Source organism: Mobula birostris, chromosome 23, assembly GCF_030028105.1.
Source record: "Mobula birostris isolate sMobBir1 chromosome 23, sMobBir1.hap1, whole genome shotgun sequence".
NCBI lineage: Eukaryota > Metazoa > Chordata > Chondrichthyes > Myliobatiformes > Myliobatidae > Mobula > Mobula birostris.
The window spans coordinates 61,277,312-61,295,330 of record NC_092392.1 but is presented as its reverse complement, the minus strand read 5'-3'; the positions used below and the strand labels follow the sequence as shown (position 1 = coordinate 61,295,330).

General features: G+C 45.7%; 1 protein-coding gene across 3 annotated transcripts in view; it reads left to right on the top strand.

The window, feature by feature from the left end:
- The window catches only part of LOC140186957 (histidine ammonia-lyase-like), a 55,515-nt gene extending 38,908 nt beyond the window's left edge, over positions 1 to 16,607 (top strand). For all 3 annotated transcript variants that reach the window (XM_072241816.1, XM_072241815.1, XM_072241817.1), the window contains exons 17-20: positions 1,645 to 1,779; positions 14,380 to 14,488; positions 14,858 to 14,927; positions 16,047 to 16,607. In XM_072241816.1, the coding sequence (XP_072097917.1) occupies positions 1,645 to 1,779; positions 14,380 to 14,488; positions 14,858 to 14,927; positions 16,047 to 16,175 (443 nt within the window). In that variant the 3' untranslated portion in view covers positions 16,176 to 16,607. The remainder of the gene's footprint in view (positions 1 to 1,644; positions 1,780 to 14,379; positions 14,489 to 14,857; positions 14,928 to 16,046) is intronic.
- The last annotated feature ends 1,412 nt before the right edge of the window (positions 16,608 to 18,019 follow it).

The following is an 18,019-nucleotide window of genomic DNA, read 5'->3' as shown; positions in this document are numbered from 1 at the left end:
CTGGCATGAGATGGCCCATTCCTTAGCAGGGTGCTGCCATCAGTCCCCATTCCATTTCACCAGCTACCTCAGTGATAACAAACCTGATTCTGATTCCCATCGCCTGCCGCCCACGTTGGCACTGGAGTTAATTCCCTGAGCTTTGCACTTGACGGAATAAGTCAGAGTGTAGATTAAAGTTAAACGCTACTGTCCAGTAAATCCCGCCCCCTGTACAGGCACCTATCACCTCCCATGGTAGAACTGATCCAAGCCTGTGAATCAGCTGAGGTGGGTGAAACCTGCTGCAGGTCAATGTCACCGTTCAACTATCTGAGATATCGGTTAGGCCACATCTGGAATATTGCCTGGAGTTCTGGCCACCACACAGTGGGAAGGGTGTGATTACCCTGGATAGGGTGTGGAAGAGAATCACCAGGATGTTGTCTTGGATGGAACATTTCCATAACAGGAGGCTGGATAGGCTGGGTTCATTTTTCCTGGAGTGGAAGAGGGGTGAGATTATGAAGGTATGTAACATTATGATAAGGACAGATACGGTAGATAGAGCTGTTGTTCCCCAGTGACGGTGTCTCAGACAAGATGGCATACATCTGAAGAGAGCTGGTTGAGTGTGAACTTCTCTGGAGATATTTTCTTGCTGGGTGGTGGAGTTTGGAACATGAAGAGGCGGTGAAGACGGATGCTCTCACAACACTTAAGAAACAAGAGACAATGGAATGTTAATTCCTTTAACTCACATCAGATCTGCTGCCTTCTGTGCCTCGACTGGTTGTCAGTGCACCTCAGAAGAGAAACTGAGATGAGTATAGTCGGCTGCAATGCTCAGTATGGATGGTGTGGGTTGAAGGGTCTGTTTCTGCTATATATCTCTGACTGAAGGGTGAAGGAACATAAACACGAAAGCAGGGTAGACAGCACCTATGGAGAAGGAAAGGGAACTAATTAATGGGTTAGATCAGGGGTAGTGAACCTTTTGAGAACGTTTGTTCAAATTGATGATAATCTTCAAAAAAATACTCTCATATGCCATGGTAATTTGAGCAGAGGTTATCATTAATTAATGAATTAGTCACAATAGTTATGGCTTTTTTAAGGAAAAAGGATTAGTTCTGTGGCTTATATATGAATGTTCATTGTTTTGCTGTTAAATGTACAGAAGACAGATAAGTGAAATAAGTGAAACATTTTAGGAAGTCTGTTCAAAAATCATTTAAAAAGACAATTGAAAACAACATAGTTCTAAATAATATTGTTATTGAGCCTCACATACTGTACACCTTAAGCAATATGAGCGTGAGTATTTCCAAACGTATCACCCAATGTCACGTGTTTTCACAACCGTCTAGCTGGCACCAGACCAGGGTGAGACGGTTCCTGTGAAAACATCTTACTGTTCCTAGGTTGTTAAACGTCATTCACTGCTTCATTTGGCAGTATAGGTAATCGTTATATATCTTTTTATTTTGGGTGGGGTTTAAGGAATTGAAGGTTGGCACTGCATGGTGTGTGGCAACAAAATTTTTGTGTGTGCCATAGATTTGCCGCTCCATCCAAGGTTTGCTTATTTCTGGTTCAGAAGTGATTATTGCTATTATCCTTCCATTACCGGTTTGGTTTGGAAATAAATATTTTAATCTCCAGTCTCTGAGAACAAGGTCCTGTGCCACCCGTCGTCTGTTGACTCGCTGTCCACCAGCGCTGCCACTGAAGACCACGTCTCCATGGGAGGATGGGCTGCCAGGAAGGCGCTGAAAGTCATTGAGCACGTGGAGCAAGGTGAGACAAGCTCTCAGTGTCTGGGATACTCTGCAGCCATTGGGAAGAGATCGAGCACGTGGAGCAAGGTGAGACAAGCTCCCAGTGACTGGGATACTCTGCAGCCATTGGGAAGAGATCGAGCACGTGGAGCAAGGTGAGACAAGCTCTCAGTGTCTGAGATACTCTGCCAGGCATTGGGAAGAGATCGAGCATGTGGAGCAAGGTGAGACAAGCTCCCAGTGTCTGGGATACTCTGCCAGGCATTGGGAAGAGATCGAGCACGTGGAGCAAGGTGAGACAAGCTCCCAGTGTCTGGGATACTCTGCCAGGCATTGGGAAGAGATCGAGCACGTGGAGCAAGGTGAGACAAGCTCTCAGTGTCTGAGATACTCTGCAGCCATTGGGAAGAGATCGAGCACGTGGAGCAAGGTGAGACAAGCTCCCAGTGTCTGGGATACTCTGCCAGGCATTGGGAAGAGCTGGGAAATGCTGCTCATTTATTTCCTTATGTTCATTATGTTCTCCTCAAAAACAGTTCAGCATGGAGAGAGGATGAGTCATTCCTTAATTTGTAGCCAGTTCACTAGTATTAAGTAACAGATGACATTAGGCTGTTTAATCTCGGTCTGTGTCATCACTGCATAAAATTGTGACAGAACTGAGGAATTGATCCTTCTCTCCCGCCTTGTCAGTGATTCCCTCAACAAGGCAAAATCCTTCAGTGTCCTGTCTCGAGTATTCTTGCAAGTTTGGTATCTTAGATAGAGAGTTCCTTTAACCCAAGAAATTTCCCTCTTCCCTGTTGAGAAGTCCTGACTTTGAAGCAGAGAATTTAAGCCCCAGCCAGGGGAACCAGAATCATAGCACTGAATTGGAATTAGGATTGTATTATTATTGTCACATCACCGAAATGTAGCAGAAAGCTTGTCTTGCTTCGATTCATACTGATCAAATCATTACACTGTGCATTGAGGTAGTACAAAGTAAAACGATTCATGCAGATTAAAGCGTCACAGCTGTGGAGGAGGAGCAGCACACGAATACAATAAACTGCAAGATCATGATGAGGTAGATTGTGAAGTCAAGAGCCCATCTCATTCTACTAAGGAACCATTTCATAGACTTATAACAGCAGGGTAGGAGCTGTCCTTAAGCCTGGTGGTGGGTCCTTTGAGGCTTTTGTATCTTCTGCGCGAGGAAAGGAGAAAATGTTCAGAGTTGGTGAGGTCTTTGATAATGCTCGTTGATTTACTGAGTCGTGAGAAGTATAGGTAGCATCCATGGACGAGACACTGCTTTCTGAGCTGTGTCCACAACTCTCTGCTGTTTCTTGCAGTCACATGCAGAATAGTTGCTGTACTAAGCCATTATGCATCAAGATCCTTTCTGTGACCTTGTTCACCTCTCAAGGGATTTGTTTTTGATAAACTCACCTTTAATCCATGTAAACCCGAGAGTGCTGGCCCAGAATGACACACGGTCCTCCCAAGTCTGGTTGGCACAGTGCACATGGCTTCCACATGCTCTGACCAGATTCTACATTGGCCTGCTTGTGTGTTACTGTTCAGTGAACCAGAAATCCCTCAGTACCTGTGCTCTGTCTGCTGAATGTTCACTGGCTGGATTGTGGGGTGAGAGGACTGTAGTGTTAGGAGAGCTTGAATAGAAAAGGGCACCTTTTCTCAGGCCTTTAGCAGAGTGGGAAGCGATTGCACTTATTCGGGATTCTGAGTTTACCTTCTATTGTGCAAAGGGAATAGTTTCACATTGTGGTTCACCTGCTGTATTCTCTGTGACCATTTGCACGCCCTTCCACACTCCCCTTCACGTCATCAGCAAACCCAGTGACCTTGCAGTCAGTATTTTCTGACTCGGTGGCATCCAGGGGAACTGGCTAGTTGGATAAAGATCGGCTATATTTGTCACACATACTTTGAAACGTGCAGTGAAGTGCGTCATTATGCATCAACGATCAACGTAGTGCAAGTGTGCTGGTGCGCATGTGCCTGCAAGTGTCGCCATGCCAACAGAGCATGCCCACAACTTGCCCGAACTGTACATCTTTGGAATGTGAGAGGAAACCAGAGGGGCAATGGGAAACCGTTGGATTGAAGGTTACAGGCCAACGCTGACAGATGGGGTTAGTTTGGATGGAATATCTTGGTTAGAATGGACCAGTTGGGCCGAAGGGCCTGTTTCTATGTTGCATGGCTCTGACTTTACACACGTTGCAAATACTGGTGTTCCCAGCTCCTGTTCTAGCACACCGCCAGTAGCCCAACGCCCACCATTTCACCAACAGTTTGTGATCATATATACACATGTCTCTCTGCCCCAATCTCCCAAGTCTTCACCTAGTGTAATGTAAGACTGTGACCATAAGAGATAGGAACAGAATTAGGCCATTCAGCCCATCGAGTCTGCTCAGCCATTCAATCATGGCTGATTTTTTTTCCAGCAGCATTCACTTTCCCTCTCCCCAACTCTTAACGGCCTTACCAATCAAGAGCCCATCAATCCCTGCCTTAAATGCACCCAGTGACTTGACCACCACAGTCCTCTAGCAACAATTTCACCACCTTCTGACTCTTTACCTCACATTCCATTAATCTTCGGCTCTGCACTCAGATCCTACTAATGAAATATCCTCACCTTGTCCACTTTATCCAGGCCCTTCATTACCCGGTACGCTTCAATGAGATATCCTCTCATCTTTTTGAATTCTTTTGAGTATAGGTCCAAAGATATGAACAGCCCTTCACACATTAAGCCCTTAATTCCGAGGATCATTCTTGAAAACCTCCTCAGGACCCTGTCCAGGGTCAGCACTTCCTTTCTCAGGTACGGAGCTCAGAATTGCTCACAGACTTCCGATGCATCTGACCAATGGTATATCCTCTGTGCTGTGTCTAAATGGAAGAAATTAGGGTAGGGTTAAATTGGGGTTGTCAGAGTTTCCTGGGACAGCACTGCTCCAAATAAAACGTATAAAACTGTAGAAGTATATGCTTGTTTAAAAGTCCTCGTGTTCTTGAATGTTAACATCATTTTTGCCTTCTTTACTACCTACTCAGCAGCATTACATTGATCCCTGGTTCTGCTGCATAATACAGCTAGTCAAACGTTGTAAGAGATGTGACCACTGTAATTCTCCATTTAATGAACTCTCTGGGCTATTGTAAACAGCTGCAGTGTGCATCAAGTTTGCTGAATGTCTTGTGGCAACACAACAAGCCTGTTCCTACTGGACCATCTCACAGTGATCCCATCGGATACACCACCATGACTCCACCCTGAGACGAGACCAGGGAACTTGGGAGTTTCTTCACTCAGCTGATGGCAGTTCGCAATATGGACAATGTCCACCTGTGAGCTTTGGTAAACCTTCCCTTGGCTCTCACGCAGCCCATGGCAACTGGCTTTTCTCTGCCCGTCCCCCAGCCCTGAGGAGGCAGGGTACCATCCGAAAGATATTGAACACCTGAGCACCAAATCTCTTCCTCAGTGTATTCTGGCCATGTTGCTCATCTCTGACACCTTCCCCACCTGAACTGCCCCTCATTTAGAACGAGAAGAAAGGCCACATGCTGTTACTGTTTTTTCATCCCTGCACATCACCCTTTTTTAGGAAGATACAAACCCAGAAACAGAAGTAGGAATAGGCCATTCAGCCCCTTGAACCTGCCTCTTCGTTTGGTTAGATCGTGGCTGCCCTGACCCCAGCCAAGGCTCCTCTTTCCTGTAACTCCTCACTCTCCTCCGGACTAAATCCCTGCCTCCCTCTCTCAACTGTTCAGTGACTCCACACGCACAACTGCCTGTCAGCGAGAATTCCTGACATTCTCAGCCCCTTGAGAGGAACCATTTTGAATAGAAAGTTTGTGCGTTCTTGTCAGAAAATAGGCAAGGCTAGCAGTTTAGAGAACTTGGTTTTCAAGGGATATTGAGGTCTGATAAGGAGGAAGAAGGAGATGCATAGCAGGTATAGGCAGCAAGCAACAAATGAGGTACTTGAGAAGTATAAGAAACTTCAGAGGGAAATCAGGAGGACTAATAGAAGGCATGAGGTTGCTCTGGCAGACACGGTGAAGGAAAATCCCAAGGGCTCCTACAGATACATTAAAAGCAAAGGAATTGCAAGGGACGAAATTGGTCTCAAAGATCAAAATGGTCATCTATGCAAGGAGCCAAAAGAGATGGGGTGGGGGAGGGGTTTGGTGGGGAAGGATCTTTAATGGATGTTTTGCATTTGAGTTAACTCAGGAGACATACACAGAGTCTGTAGAAGTGGGGCAAAGCAGCAGTGAAATCATGGAGGAGGCCCGTGTAAAAATTACAGGGATCTTAGCAGAGGTATTTAAAACATTCTTAGCCTTGGACGAGGAGCTGGACTGCTGCCAGATGGGTAATATCATTCCGTTGTTCAAGAAAAGGTCTCAGAATAAGCTGGGAAATTCAGTGGTGGTTGCAGGTTCGATTTCAACAGTTCAGGGAAATTTGGATACTGCATGGATGGGAGGGGTAGGGAGCATTATGGTCCAGGTGTGGGTCGATGGGACTAGGCAGAATAACAATCCAGCACAGAATAGATGGACTGAAGGGCCTGTTTCCTTGCTTAAGTGCTCTGTGACTCTATTTTGCACCTCCAGCTGAGAGGGTGACACCTTCCTCTGAAACCCTCCCCCCACACGCCCCTGATTCAAGGTACCGTCATAGAGGGAATGTCTGCCTAGCGTCCACCCTGTTTGTCCCCATGTTTCATGAAGATGACCTCTCATTCTTCTGGACTGGCCCAACTTCCTCAATGTTTCCTCATAGGACAGCTCCTTTATTCCACGTATTAGGTCTTCTCCAAACTGCTCCCAGTACAGGTGTGCTGTCACTGAAGTCATGCATCATCACAGCAAGGCCTCCCTCCGTTTCCCCTGTTGTTGTTGCCCGTGCCGCACTGGCAGACTCTTGTGCTTCATACGTGAGGACACGCAGGCCTTCCTCTGGAGTCAGTGAGCCCGAGTCAGTCCTCAGTCATGGGCAGCAGAGCAGTTGCTTTACCAATCCATTATTGGTGCTTCAGTAAAAATTGGTGAAGGTCAAAGGGGACATGCTGAATTTGTGTAGCCTCCTGAGAAAGTAGAGGTGTTGGTGAGCCTTCATGGCTATGATATCAACGTGGTTGGACCAGGACGGCGATCATTGATGTTCACACTTAGGAGCTTGAACCTCAACACTATTGGTGTAGATGGGAGCTTGTGCACCACCTCCCCTTCCTGAAGTCATTCACCAGCTCTTTTGTTTTCCCCCCACACATCCAAAATACATGTGGATCAGAGGTAGTTTGTTCACTGTAAACTGCTCTTGGTGTGAGTGGGTTTGAGAGGAATGTGGGGAGAATAAATGACGTAGGATTCATGTAAATGGGTGATTGGTAATTGCCATGGGCCAGAGGGTCAGTTCCTGTGCTCTGTGACTCTCTCCCTGTATGGACGAACAGACGTAGAGAATGATTAGATAGTCTGACTGGTTCACCAGCAGTGGGGTGGAAGTAGCAGCAAAGTAAGGGTTAAGGTGGTGTACTGAAAGAAACAATGAGCAGACATCGTGCAGTCACCCTAGCTAAACATGGGCACCAAGTTAAACTTTTGGTTCAAGCCTGGGATCCAAGGTCACCAGCCACAGCAAGACAAGCAAGCATACAAAAGATTGCAAATAACTCAGTTAGTTTCCCTAATTCTCATGTATTATTGATCTTTCATGCATGGATTTTATTGGTTTTTAGTACCTAAAATATCTATTACAATTGCTACTTAAGTATGCAAATAGTACACATCTTGGCATGTGGCCAAGTGGCTAAGGCATTGGACTAGTGATCTGAAGGTCGTGAGTTCGAGCCCCAGCCAAGGCAGCGTGTTGTGTCCTTGAGCAAGGCACTTAATCACACATTGCTCTGCGACGACACTGGTGCCAAGCTGTATGGGTCCTAATGCCCTTCCCTTGGACAACATCGGTGTTGTGGAGAGGGAAGACTTGCAGCATGGGCAACTGCTGGTCTTCCATACAACCTTGCCCAGATCTGCGCCCTGGAAAGTGAAGATTTTCCAGGCACAGATCCATGGTCTCGCAAGACTAACGGATGCCTTTACTTTAATACACATCCGTGCAAATAATGGGATTCACAGAGGCAGAGAGTTTTTATTGAATCAGTACCTGTTTAACAGCTGGCGATTTGAGCTGCAACTTCAGAGCAATTGAGTGACAGACTGACTGGTTCTGCTTGTGCACAAGTGAACAGACTGTGATTGACGAATGAGTGCGGGCTGTCAGATGTCAGGTGGGGGTCAGAGTCCACTGGGCTGAGCTGGCCTTGTTGGGGGGTGGTGGTGTTGTTGCACCGCCCAGTAGTGGCTTAGGGAGCGGGGTTATGCATCGAGAAGTGGCTGAGCTGTGGGGGGGGGGGGAAGTGATGGGGTGAGCTGACGCTGCAGGAGAAGTGGGGGGTGTGGTTGTGCAGCTGGAAGTGGCTGAGGAGGGGTGTGGTGCAGCTCAATCTCATAGAAACACAGAAAACCTACAGCACAATACAGGCCCTTCGGCCCACAAAGTTGTGCCAAACATGTCCCTACCTGAGAAATTACTGAGGGCTACCCATAGCCCTCTATTTTTCTGAGCTCCATGTACCTATCCAGGAGTCTCTTAAAAGACCCTATCGTATCCACCACCACCGTTGCCAGCAGCCCATTCCACGCACTCACCACTCTGAGTAAAAAAACTTACCCCTGATAGCTCCTCTGTACCTACTTCCAAGCACCTTAAAACTGTGTCCTGTTGTGGCAACCATTTCAGCCCTGGGAAAAAGCCTCTGACTATCCGCGTGATCAATGCCTCTCATCATCTTATACACGTCTCATCCTCCGCCGCTCCAAGGAGAAAAGGCCGGGTTCACTCAACCTATTCTCATAAGGCATGCTCCCCAATCCAGGCAACATCCTTGTATATCTCCTGTGCACCCTTTCTATGGTTTCCACGTCCTTCCTGCAGTGAGGCGACCTGAACTGAGCACAGTACTCCAAGTGGGTTTTGACCAGGGTCCTACATAGTTGCAACATTACCTCTTGGCTCTTGAATTCAATCCCACAATTGATGAAGGCCAATGCACCGTATGCTTTCTTAACCACAGAGTCAACCTGCACAGCAGCCTTGAGTGTCCTATGGACTCAGACCCCAAGATCCCTCTGATCCTCCCCGCTGCCAAGAGTCTTACCATTAATACTATATTCTGCCATCATATTTGACCTACCAAAATAAACCACCTCACACTTATCTGGGTTGAACTCCATCTGCCACTTCTCAGCCCAGTTTTGCATCCTATCAATGTGCCACTGTAACCCCTGGTAGCCCTCCACACTATCCACAACACCCCCAATGTTTGTGTCATCAGCAAGTTTACTGGCTTCAGGTCTCTCTTTTTTCTCGGCCAAGTGAAAAATAAAAGAAAAACTGTGAAGGTGTTAGAAATCTGAGATAAAATGCTGGAAAGACTCAGCAGCTGAGGGGTGAAAGCATTAACTTTGCAGGTTGAATCGTTGATAAAAGGGGCCGGAGAGTTGGGCTGTAGCAGGGTGGGTTTTGCTGGAGTCCTTGTCACTTGGCATGGTCAAGAATGGCTGTGCTTGTCCTGGGATGGTCACCGGGCCTGGACCCAGTCTTGAACTGGTGTGTCACTCCACTCAGTTAACCATATTAATATTCTGTACACTGAAAGTGTATGGAGATAACTGAGTTTCTGTGCTTGACTCCTGAAGGCGTCTATGAGAGTTCTTATTGGTGAAGAGATGTGCATGGCATTGTAGAGGAAGAAGCAGTAGTTTATGAAGGAAGATTCATGTAGTTTATCCTTTCCAGCTATCTGCCTCTCCTTTTCCCTCAGACCCCACCACCTGCTGGATAAAAATGATTTTCCTTTCCTCCCATCTACCCTGACAATGAGCCTTGCCCCAAAAGTCCATCTAACAAAAGCCATATGTTGTCCATCACCCCTCCACACATTGAAGATTCAAATCAAGCCCCTGGAAAACATGGGACACTCCTAATGTCTGGGAAGCCACCCCTGGGTGACAGCAGATATTGCCTTGACCTCGCCAGCAAAACTTTTAGCCAACAGAGGAGATTGAGAATTCAGCTATGGCTGGAAGCTCGTGGGAATATATGAAATAAGGTAGCTAGAGATTGGCAGGTATGACGTGGGCATCACAAAGTTGTGGTTGAAAGAAGATCACATCTGGGAGCTTAACATCCAAGGGTACATATTGTATGGAAAGGACAGTCAGGTAGGCAGCAGGGATGAGGTGGCCCTGTTGGTAAAAAAAAGAAATCAAATCCTTAAAGAGGTGGCGTAGGATTGGAAGATATAGAATCATATAGGGAGAGTTAGGAAGTTAAGAAACTGCAAGGGTGAAAAAAAACCCTGATGGGAGTTATGTACAGGCCTTCGGAGAGTAGCCAAGAAGTGGGGTACAAGTTACAAAGGGAGTTAGGAAAGGTGTGTAAAAAGTGCCATGTCACCATGGTCACGGAGGATTTTAATATGTAGGTACATTGGGACAATCAGGTTGGGGCTGGATCCCAAGAGGAAGCACTTGTAGAATGCCTACGAGATGGCTGTGGCAGGTTGTGATTGAGTGCAACTGAAAAGCAGTTCTGGATTGGGAGTTGTGTAATTAACCAGATTTGATTAGGGAGCTTAAGGTAAAGGAACCTTTAGGAGACAATGATCATAATATGATAAAATTTACACTGTAGTTTGAGAGAGTGAAGTTAGAATCAGATGTATCAATATTACAGTTGAGTAAAGGAAATTACAGAGGCACGAGAGAGGAGCTGGTCAAATTGATTGGAAGGGTCACTAGCAGGGATGCCAGTACAGCAGCAGTGGCTGGAGTTTCTGGGAGTAATTCAGGAGACACAGAATTGGTTCATCCTAAAGAAGAAGCAACTTTCTGAAGGGATGGTGAGGCAACCATAGATGACAAGGGAAGTCAAAGAGAGCATAAAAGCATATTGTATAACAAAAGCTACTGGGGAGCAAAAGGATTGGTAAGATTTTTAAAACAAATAGAAGACAACTAAAAAAGCAACAATGATAGAAATGAATAAAGTAAGCTAGCCAGTAATTCAAAAAAAGAGGATACCAAAAGTTTTTCAAATATGTAAAGAGTAAAAGAGAGGTGAGAGTAGATATTGGACCGCTGGAAAATGATGCTGAAGAGGTATAGTAATGGGAAACCGAAGAAATAGCGGAAGAACTTTCTAAATACTTTTGCCTCAGTTGTCACTGTGGAAGCCGCTAGCAGTATGCCAGAAATTCAAGAGCCTCAGGGATCAAGTGAGTGTAGTCACTATTACTGAGGACAAGGTGCTTGGGAAGCTGAAGGATCTGAAGGTAGATCAGTCACCTGGACCAGGTGGACTACACCCCAGGGTTCTGAAGAGGTAGCTGAAGAGATTGTAGAGGTATTAGTGGTGATTTTTCAAGAATCACTAGATTCTGGAATGGTTCCAGAGCAATGGAAAATTACAAATGTTACTCCACTCCTTCAAAATGTAGGGGAAGCAAGAAACAGTAACTTATAGGCCAGTTAGCCTGAATTCAGTGGTTAGCAAGAGGAATCAGGTAGTTTGCAGAGTCCATTATTAAGGATGTTTCAGGGTACTTCAAGCACACGATTAAAAGGGCCGAAGTCAGCGTGGAAATTCTGCGTGACAAATCTGTTGGAATTATTTGAAGAAATAAGAGGCAGGATAGACAAACAAGATAGGAGCCTATGGTATTACAGGAAAGGTACTAGCATGGACTGCAGATTGGCTGACTGATGGGAGGAAACGAGTGAGACTAAAGCAGGCCTTTTTCTGGTTGGCTGCCAGTGACTGGTGGTGTTCCACAGGGGTCGATGTTGTGTCTGCGACTTTTCATGATATTTGTTAATGATCTGAATGGCAGAATTTACGGCTTTGTCGTCAAGTTTGCAGACAAGACACGATGAAGTGTCAGGTAGCGTTGAGGAAGCAGGGAGTTTACAGAAGGACTTGGACAGATTAGGAGAATGGACAAAGAAGTTGCAGATGGAATACAGTCTAGTTATGCACTTTGGTAGAAGGAATAAAGATATAGACTATTTTGTAAACAGGGAACAGATTCAAAAATTGGAGGTGCAAAGGGATTTGAATCCTTGTGCAGGATTCTCTAAAGGTTAAGTTGCTGGTTGAGTCATTGGTAAAGAGGGCAGATGCAATGTTAGCATCCATTTCAAGAGGAATAAATTACAAAAGCAGGGATGTAGTGTTGAGTGATCATAGTTCAGAAGAAGTACAGTATATCTAGTAGAATATCTAGTAGTTCTGTGAACTTCCCACAAAACATTGCCATATATCACCAGCAGCATCTGAGATCGAGATATTAGTAGAACTAGCATCAAATAAAGCTGAGGCTTTATAAGGCATTGGTCAGACCACATTTGGAGGATTGCGAGCAGATTTGGGTCCCTTACCTGAGAAAGGATGTGCTGGTAGTGGAGAGGATCCAGAGGACATTCACGAGAATGATCCCAGGAATGAAAGGGTTAATGTACTGTATGAGGAGTGGCTCTGGAACTGTACTCCTTGGAGTTCAGAAGAATGAGGGGAGAGTTCATTGAAACCTGTAAGATATTGAAAGGCCTAGATAGAGTGGGTGGGGAGAGAATGTTTCCTATCATGAGGGAGTCTAGGACCAGAGGGCACAGCATCAGATTAGAAGTGTGTCTGTTTACAACAGAGATGAGGAGGGATTTTTTTAGCTAGGTGATGGTGAACCTGTAGAATTCATTGCCACAGACTGCTGTGGAGGCCAAGATATTGGGTATATCTGAAATGGAGGCTTGAACATACACAGCACAGGTACAGGCCCTTCAGCCCTCACTGTTGTGCTGAACAAGTAAATTAGTCATCAAAAGCGTCAACACTGTTAATAGGTTGATAGGTTCTTGATTAGTAAGGGCATCAAAGGTTAGAGGGAGAAGGCAGGAGAGTGAAGTTGAGAGGGAAAGTAAATCAGTCATGATCCAATGGCGGAAGACTGGATGGGCCAGATGACCTACTTCTGCTCCTGTGGCGTATGGTCTGCTAGGCAGCACTGACATCTGCCCTACTGATGCTTTGTGGCCTGGTACCGGTCCGTGGCCCGATGGTTGGGGACCGCTGTGCTAGGCGGCACTGACTGCTGTCCTACTGATGCTTTGTGGCCCGGTACCGGTCCGCGGCCTGGTGGTTGGGGACCGCTGTGCTAGGCAGCACTGACTGCTCTGGAGGCAAGGTCTCCCTACAGCACATATTTCAGAGCGCTGGAAAGAAATTGCCACTAAACCCTCTTAATCCACCAGCAGGATAAGTGAGCCAACACTGGTGTCCTCTCCCTGGCCAAATCACTCACTCGCCTGCAGCACATGTTTGATTGTGAACATCAGTCTCAGGAGGACAGGAAACAATTCAGAGAGGATTATCTCAGTTTCCGGGGAACCCCTGGGAGAAGGAGAATTCAGGATGGTAAGGAAATTCGACGTATCTCCAGTGACCCTCACCGGTCTTTATAGACGCACCATCCTATCCAGATGCATCATGGCTTGTTATAGCAGCTGCTTTGCCCAAGAGCACTAGAAACTGCAGAGTTGTGGACACATCCCAGTCAATCAGGCAAAGCAGGCTCCTCTCCATTGCCCTCACTTCCCAGTGCCTCGGCCAGCATAATCAAGGACCCCTTTCACCCTGGACTTTGTGTCTTCTGCCTGATGGGAGAGCAGAAGAGGTAGAGGTCTGAGAACGTGTACCACCAGTCTCATGGGCAGCTGATCAGACTCTTGAAAGGACCTCGTCTGCTAAAGGATGTGCTTCTGATCTCCCAGTCTACCTTGCACTGCACTTTGTCTCGACTGTAATGCTGGATTCTCTATTCTGCTTACCTTTCAAAAGTAGTTATGTATGACATGATCTGCTTGGATGGCACACAAAACAATCTATTCACTTTATACTGGTGCATATGACAATAATAAGCCAATTCCTGATCCTCATGGCCATTTAATGCAGTGCAGGGACTACACTGCCTTCATCCCACCATCCACCATCTCTCTGCCTCCCATGCCTTATCAGCCACCTCAGAACCCACAGACCTGGACCAGAAGCAGATCATTCGCAGTCCCAGGACAGTGCCCAGGGAATGGTTGGAAAGTGTAGATACTCTTCAAGAGTAAACTGGAGAAGTACTCGGCAGAGGGGTCGGACGTTATGGTGGTAGTTGGGGCAAAGTGAGGCCTGGTTGCCAAACACCGGCATTGGCATGGATTTAGAGTGAGTGACCCATTCCTCTGCGATCACCACGTTGGCAGTTTTTGATGAGATGCTGTGGGTGGGCCTATATTCTGTTAAAGTGCTGACCCTGTCAGAAAGTTTTTTGATACTGAAAAAGGATCTTGCATTCTGCTGATATGTCAATTACAGTTTTGATGATGTTATTTGGACAGCTTGTTAAACCCCATTTTGACTGTGTGTGCCTGAACTGGATAATTGAAGATTGACTGTTTCTGTTTCATTCAGTGCTCAGCATCGAGCTGCTTGCTGCTTGCCAGGGGATCGAGTTTTTGCGGCCTCTCAGGACAACCACTCCTCTGGAAAAGGTCTACGATCTGGTCCGTTCCGTCGTGAGGTATGTTTGGAGTGATGACTGACTCACTTTTTTTAAAAAGATTAGCTTTATTTAAAACACATGCTTCAAAACTTACAGTGAAATGTATTGTTTGCATCAAATTAAATCAGTGAGGATGTGTGGGGAGCAGCCTGCAAATGTCGCCCGGCTTCCGGCGCTGACTACAACTCATTAATGGGAGGAAACCTACATGGTCATGGGAAGAATGTACAAACTGCCTACAGGTAGTAGCAGGAATCGGATCCCAATCTTCCAGCTGACCGTTGTAAGGTGTGGTGCTAACCGCTAAGTTATGGTACTGCTTCACGTCGGAGTGCTGACTGGGATTGCTGCAAGCCACTTCATGTTTTGTTGCTCTCCACTTTCCAGGCCCTGGATCAAAGACCGATTCATGGCACCGGATATTGATGTCATCCATCGGTTGCTGCTGGAGCAAAAGGCAAGTTGGTACCTCCGACATTTACAGATGATAAAAATGTCCAACCTTCTGTGTCCTCACTGGCCACAGGAGCAATACCAGATGATTGGAGGGTGACAAATATTATTCCTTTGTTCAAGAGATGGAGTAGGAAAGACCAGTGCGTCTTTCTTCAGTGGTGAGCAGATTATCAGGGAAGATTCTTAGAGACCGATTTACGAACATTTGGAGAAGCATCGTCTGATTAGAGATACTCAGCAGGCCTTTGTGAGGGGTAGGCCACGCTTCACAAGCCTGATCGAATTCTGTCCTTGGTCACTGCATTATTCCAGGCTATTCGAGAATTCAGTCCAGAAGAAGATGCAAACAGGGATCTGAGTTGGGCTGGCTGGTTAATGGAGGGTCCTGATTGGTACGGCAGATAAACGGAATGTTGATCCGTATGTGGGAATGTGACACCTTTGCAATCACTGAGTCATGGCTGAATACAGGGCAGCTCAATGTTTCAGGGTTTAGAAGTTTCAGACAATATTCACTACAGTAAGGTCAAAGGATGTCGTAGAAAGATCTTCAAATGAGGTCATGTGGGTAGAGTTTAGAAATTAACAGGGGCGAATGATTTGCTGAGGTTATACTGCAGGCTACCTGACAGTCAGTGGGAACTGGAAGAGCAGATATGTACAGTGACTCACAGAAAGGTGGTGGAATAATTAGCAGGAGGTTTCACCATATCAGTGGTGGATAAAACTAGAGGACATGGGTTTGGGGAAAGGGGCAGCAAGTTTAGAGGGGATCAGAGGGGGATCTTTTTCACCCAGGGTTGGTGAGTACCTGGGATGTCCTGGTGGAGACAGTGCTTGCAGCCATTTTACTGGTAGCATTTATGTACGGAGATAAACTCTGGTATTGCTTAAGCATGTAGAGCTGTGGACAAGGTGCCAAACGGCCTGGCTCCGTGTTGTACAACTTTATGATTGTCTAGTCTAGGGGTATGAGATAATGATCTAGTGTGATTAGTAGAGTATGACTAAGGGCCAAATTCTTGCCTCATACCAGGGTAAGTCTCTACAACTGCTCTCAAATGCGGCAGCCATTCTTTGGTGTTCCTTCCTTGGTGACTTGATCTCCTCCTCCCCACAGGTTTGGGAAGTGGCTTACCCATACATCGAGAAGTACCGATTAGCCAAGCTGCCTGAGGCCAGGCCTGTCTCGCCAACCGCCTTTACCCTGCCGCCAGACTCTCCCTCCAAACGAGCTCGTAAAGAGTAGCTCCTCCCCAGCCATCTGTAGCCTGATCAGAACCAAATTGTGTGAATCTTCTGTAATATATTTTCACAAAACTGTGCAGTGCAGTGTTTAAAGGTAATGTTTGCAAGGTAACTAAAAGACAAATTAATTTTATAAATGGTTATGTCTTTATATAATAAATTAATATAATTTTATAAATTGTTAAATTGTCAAAAAAGCATTGACATTACTTAATACTCAAGTGATTGAAATGATCAACAATGTATCTCAGTATCCAAGTCAGAAGATCCAAGAAATCTAGTGTTTCCAGCCTGATCCTTTTAAGATTGGACCTTGGTGTAATTAGGCACAATTATCTCAATATTAGCACTTGCAATATAATAACCATTACATAATTCAGTGTTTTTAGTAATAAATATTTGGAACATTGCTCCCATCTCTTACTTTGATTTACTTCAGTCTCTTGGTCTTGTTTTTCTGCATTCATTACTTGTTTGAAAATCAAAATTTGGCAAATATTGGAAGTCTGAAATACGACAATAATTACAGGAAACACTCAGCCAACCAGCAGCATTTGAGGAGGAAGAAAGAGTTAGATCAAAGACTGGGAAAGGAGAAAACAATCTGAAGTTGCAGGTGGGATGGTGAAGGCACAGAGGTTGAGCTCAGCTTTGCCACTGTTAATCAGTAGGAGCAGAATGAAGCTATTCAGTCCATTCAGTCTGTTCTGCTGATTCAAGGCTAGTATTTTTGAACCACATTTATCCGCCTTAACCTTCTTACCAATCAGGAACCTGTCAGTCTCTGCCGTGCTTCATCTGCCCTTTTTCCAATCTTGGTTACAGCACGAGGTAACCAGCCAACCTGACCTCCACAGCCGTCTGTGGCAACAAATTCCACAGATTCATCACCCGGCTGGCTGAAGAAATCCCTCCTCACCTCAGTTCTAAAGACACATCCCTTCAGTTCTAGGCTATGACCTCAGATCATTGACTCTGCTACTAATGGAAAACTAATGGAAACATCCTGTCTTTAAGTTTCAAAGAGATTCCTTCTTCATCCTTCCGAACTTCATTGAGTACGGGCTCAAAGACATTAAAAGCTCCTCATATATCAAACCTTTTATTCCTGCAGTCATTCTTGTGAACCTTGTCTATGCCAGCACCTCTCTCCTTAGATGCAGGGCTGCAAATTGTTCACAATGTGATTTAATAGAACATAGAGCACAATACAGGCCCTTTGGCCCACACTGTGGTACCCTCCATCTTTCTATCATCCATGTGCGTAAGAGTTTCTTAAATGCCCCTAGTGTATCTGTCTTTACCACCACCCTTGGCAAGGTGTTCCACACACTCACCACTCTCTGCAAACTTAACCCTGATGTCCCCTCCGATACTTGCCCCCAATCACCTTAAAATTATACCCCCTTGTATCAGCCATTTGTGCCCTGAAGAAAAGTCTCTGGCTATCTACTGGATCTGTGCCTCTTGTACAACTCCATTAAGTCACCTCTCATTCTCCTCCTGTCCAAACCTACCGTCAATAATACATGCTCTTTAATCCAGCAGCATCCTGGTAAATCACCTCTGCACCCTCTCTAAACCTTCTACATCCTTCTTATAATGAGGCAGCTGAACACAATATCTGAATTCACCTGGCTGATGGATTAAAGAGGCCATGTAGAGAGAGAGAAAACACAAAGAAACTCAGAATCTTCCCCTCTTATTCAATGGGGAATGTTGAAGGAAGGGGAGAATTACCAGGAATCTGAGAAATTGATATTCATGCCATTAGGTTGGCTACCCAAATGGAATATAAGGTGTTGCTCCTCCAACCTAACTGTGGCCTCATCATGACAGTGGAGG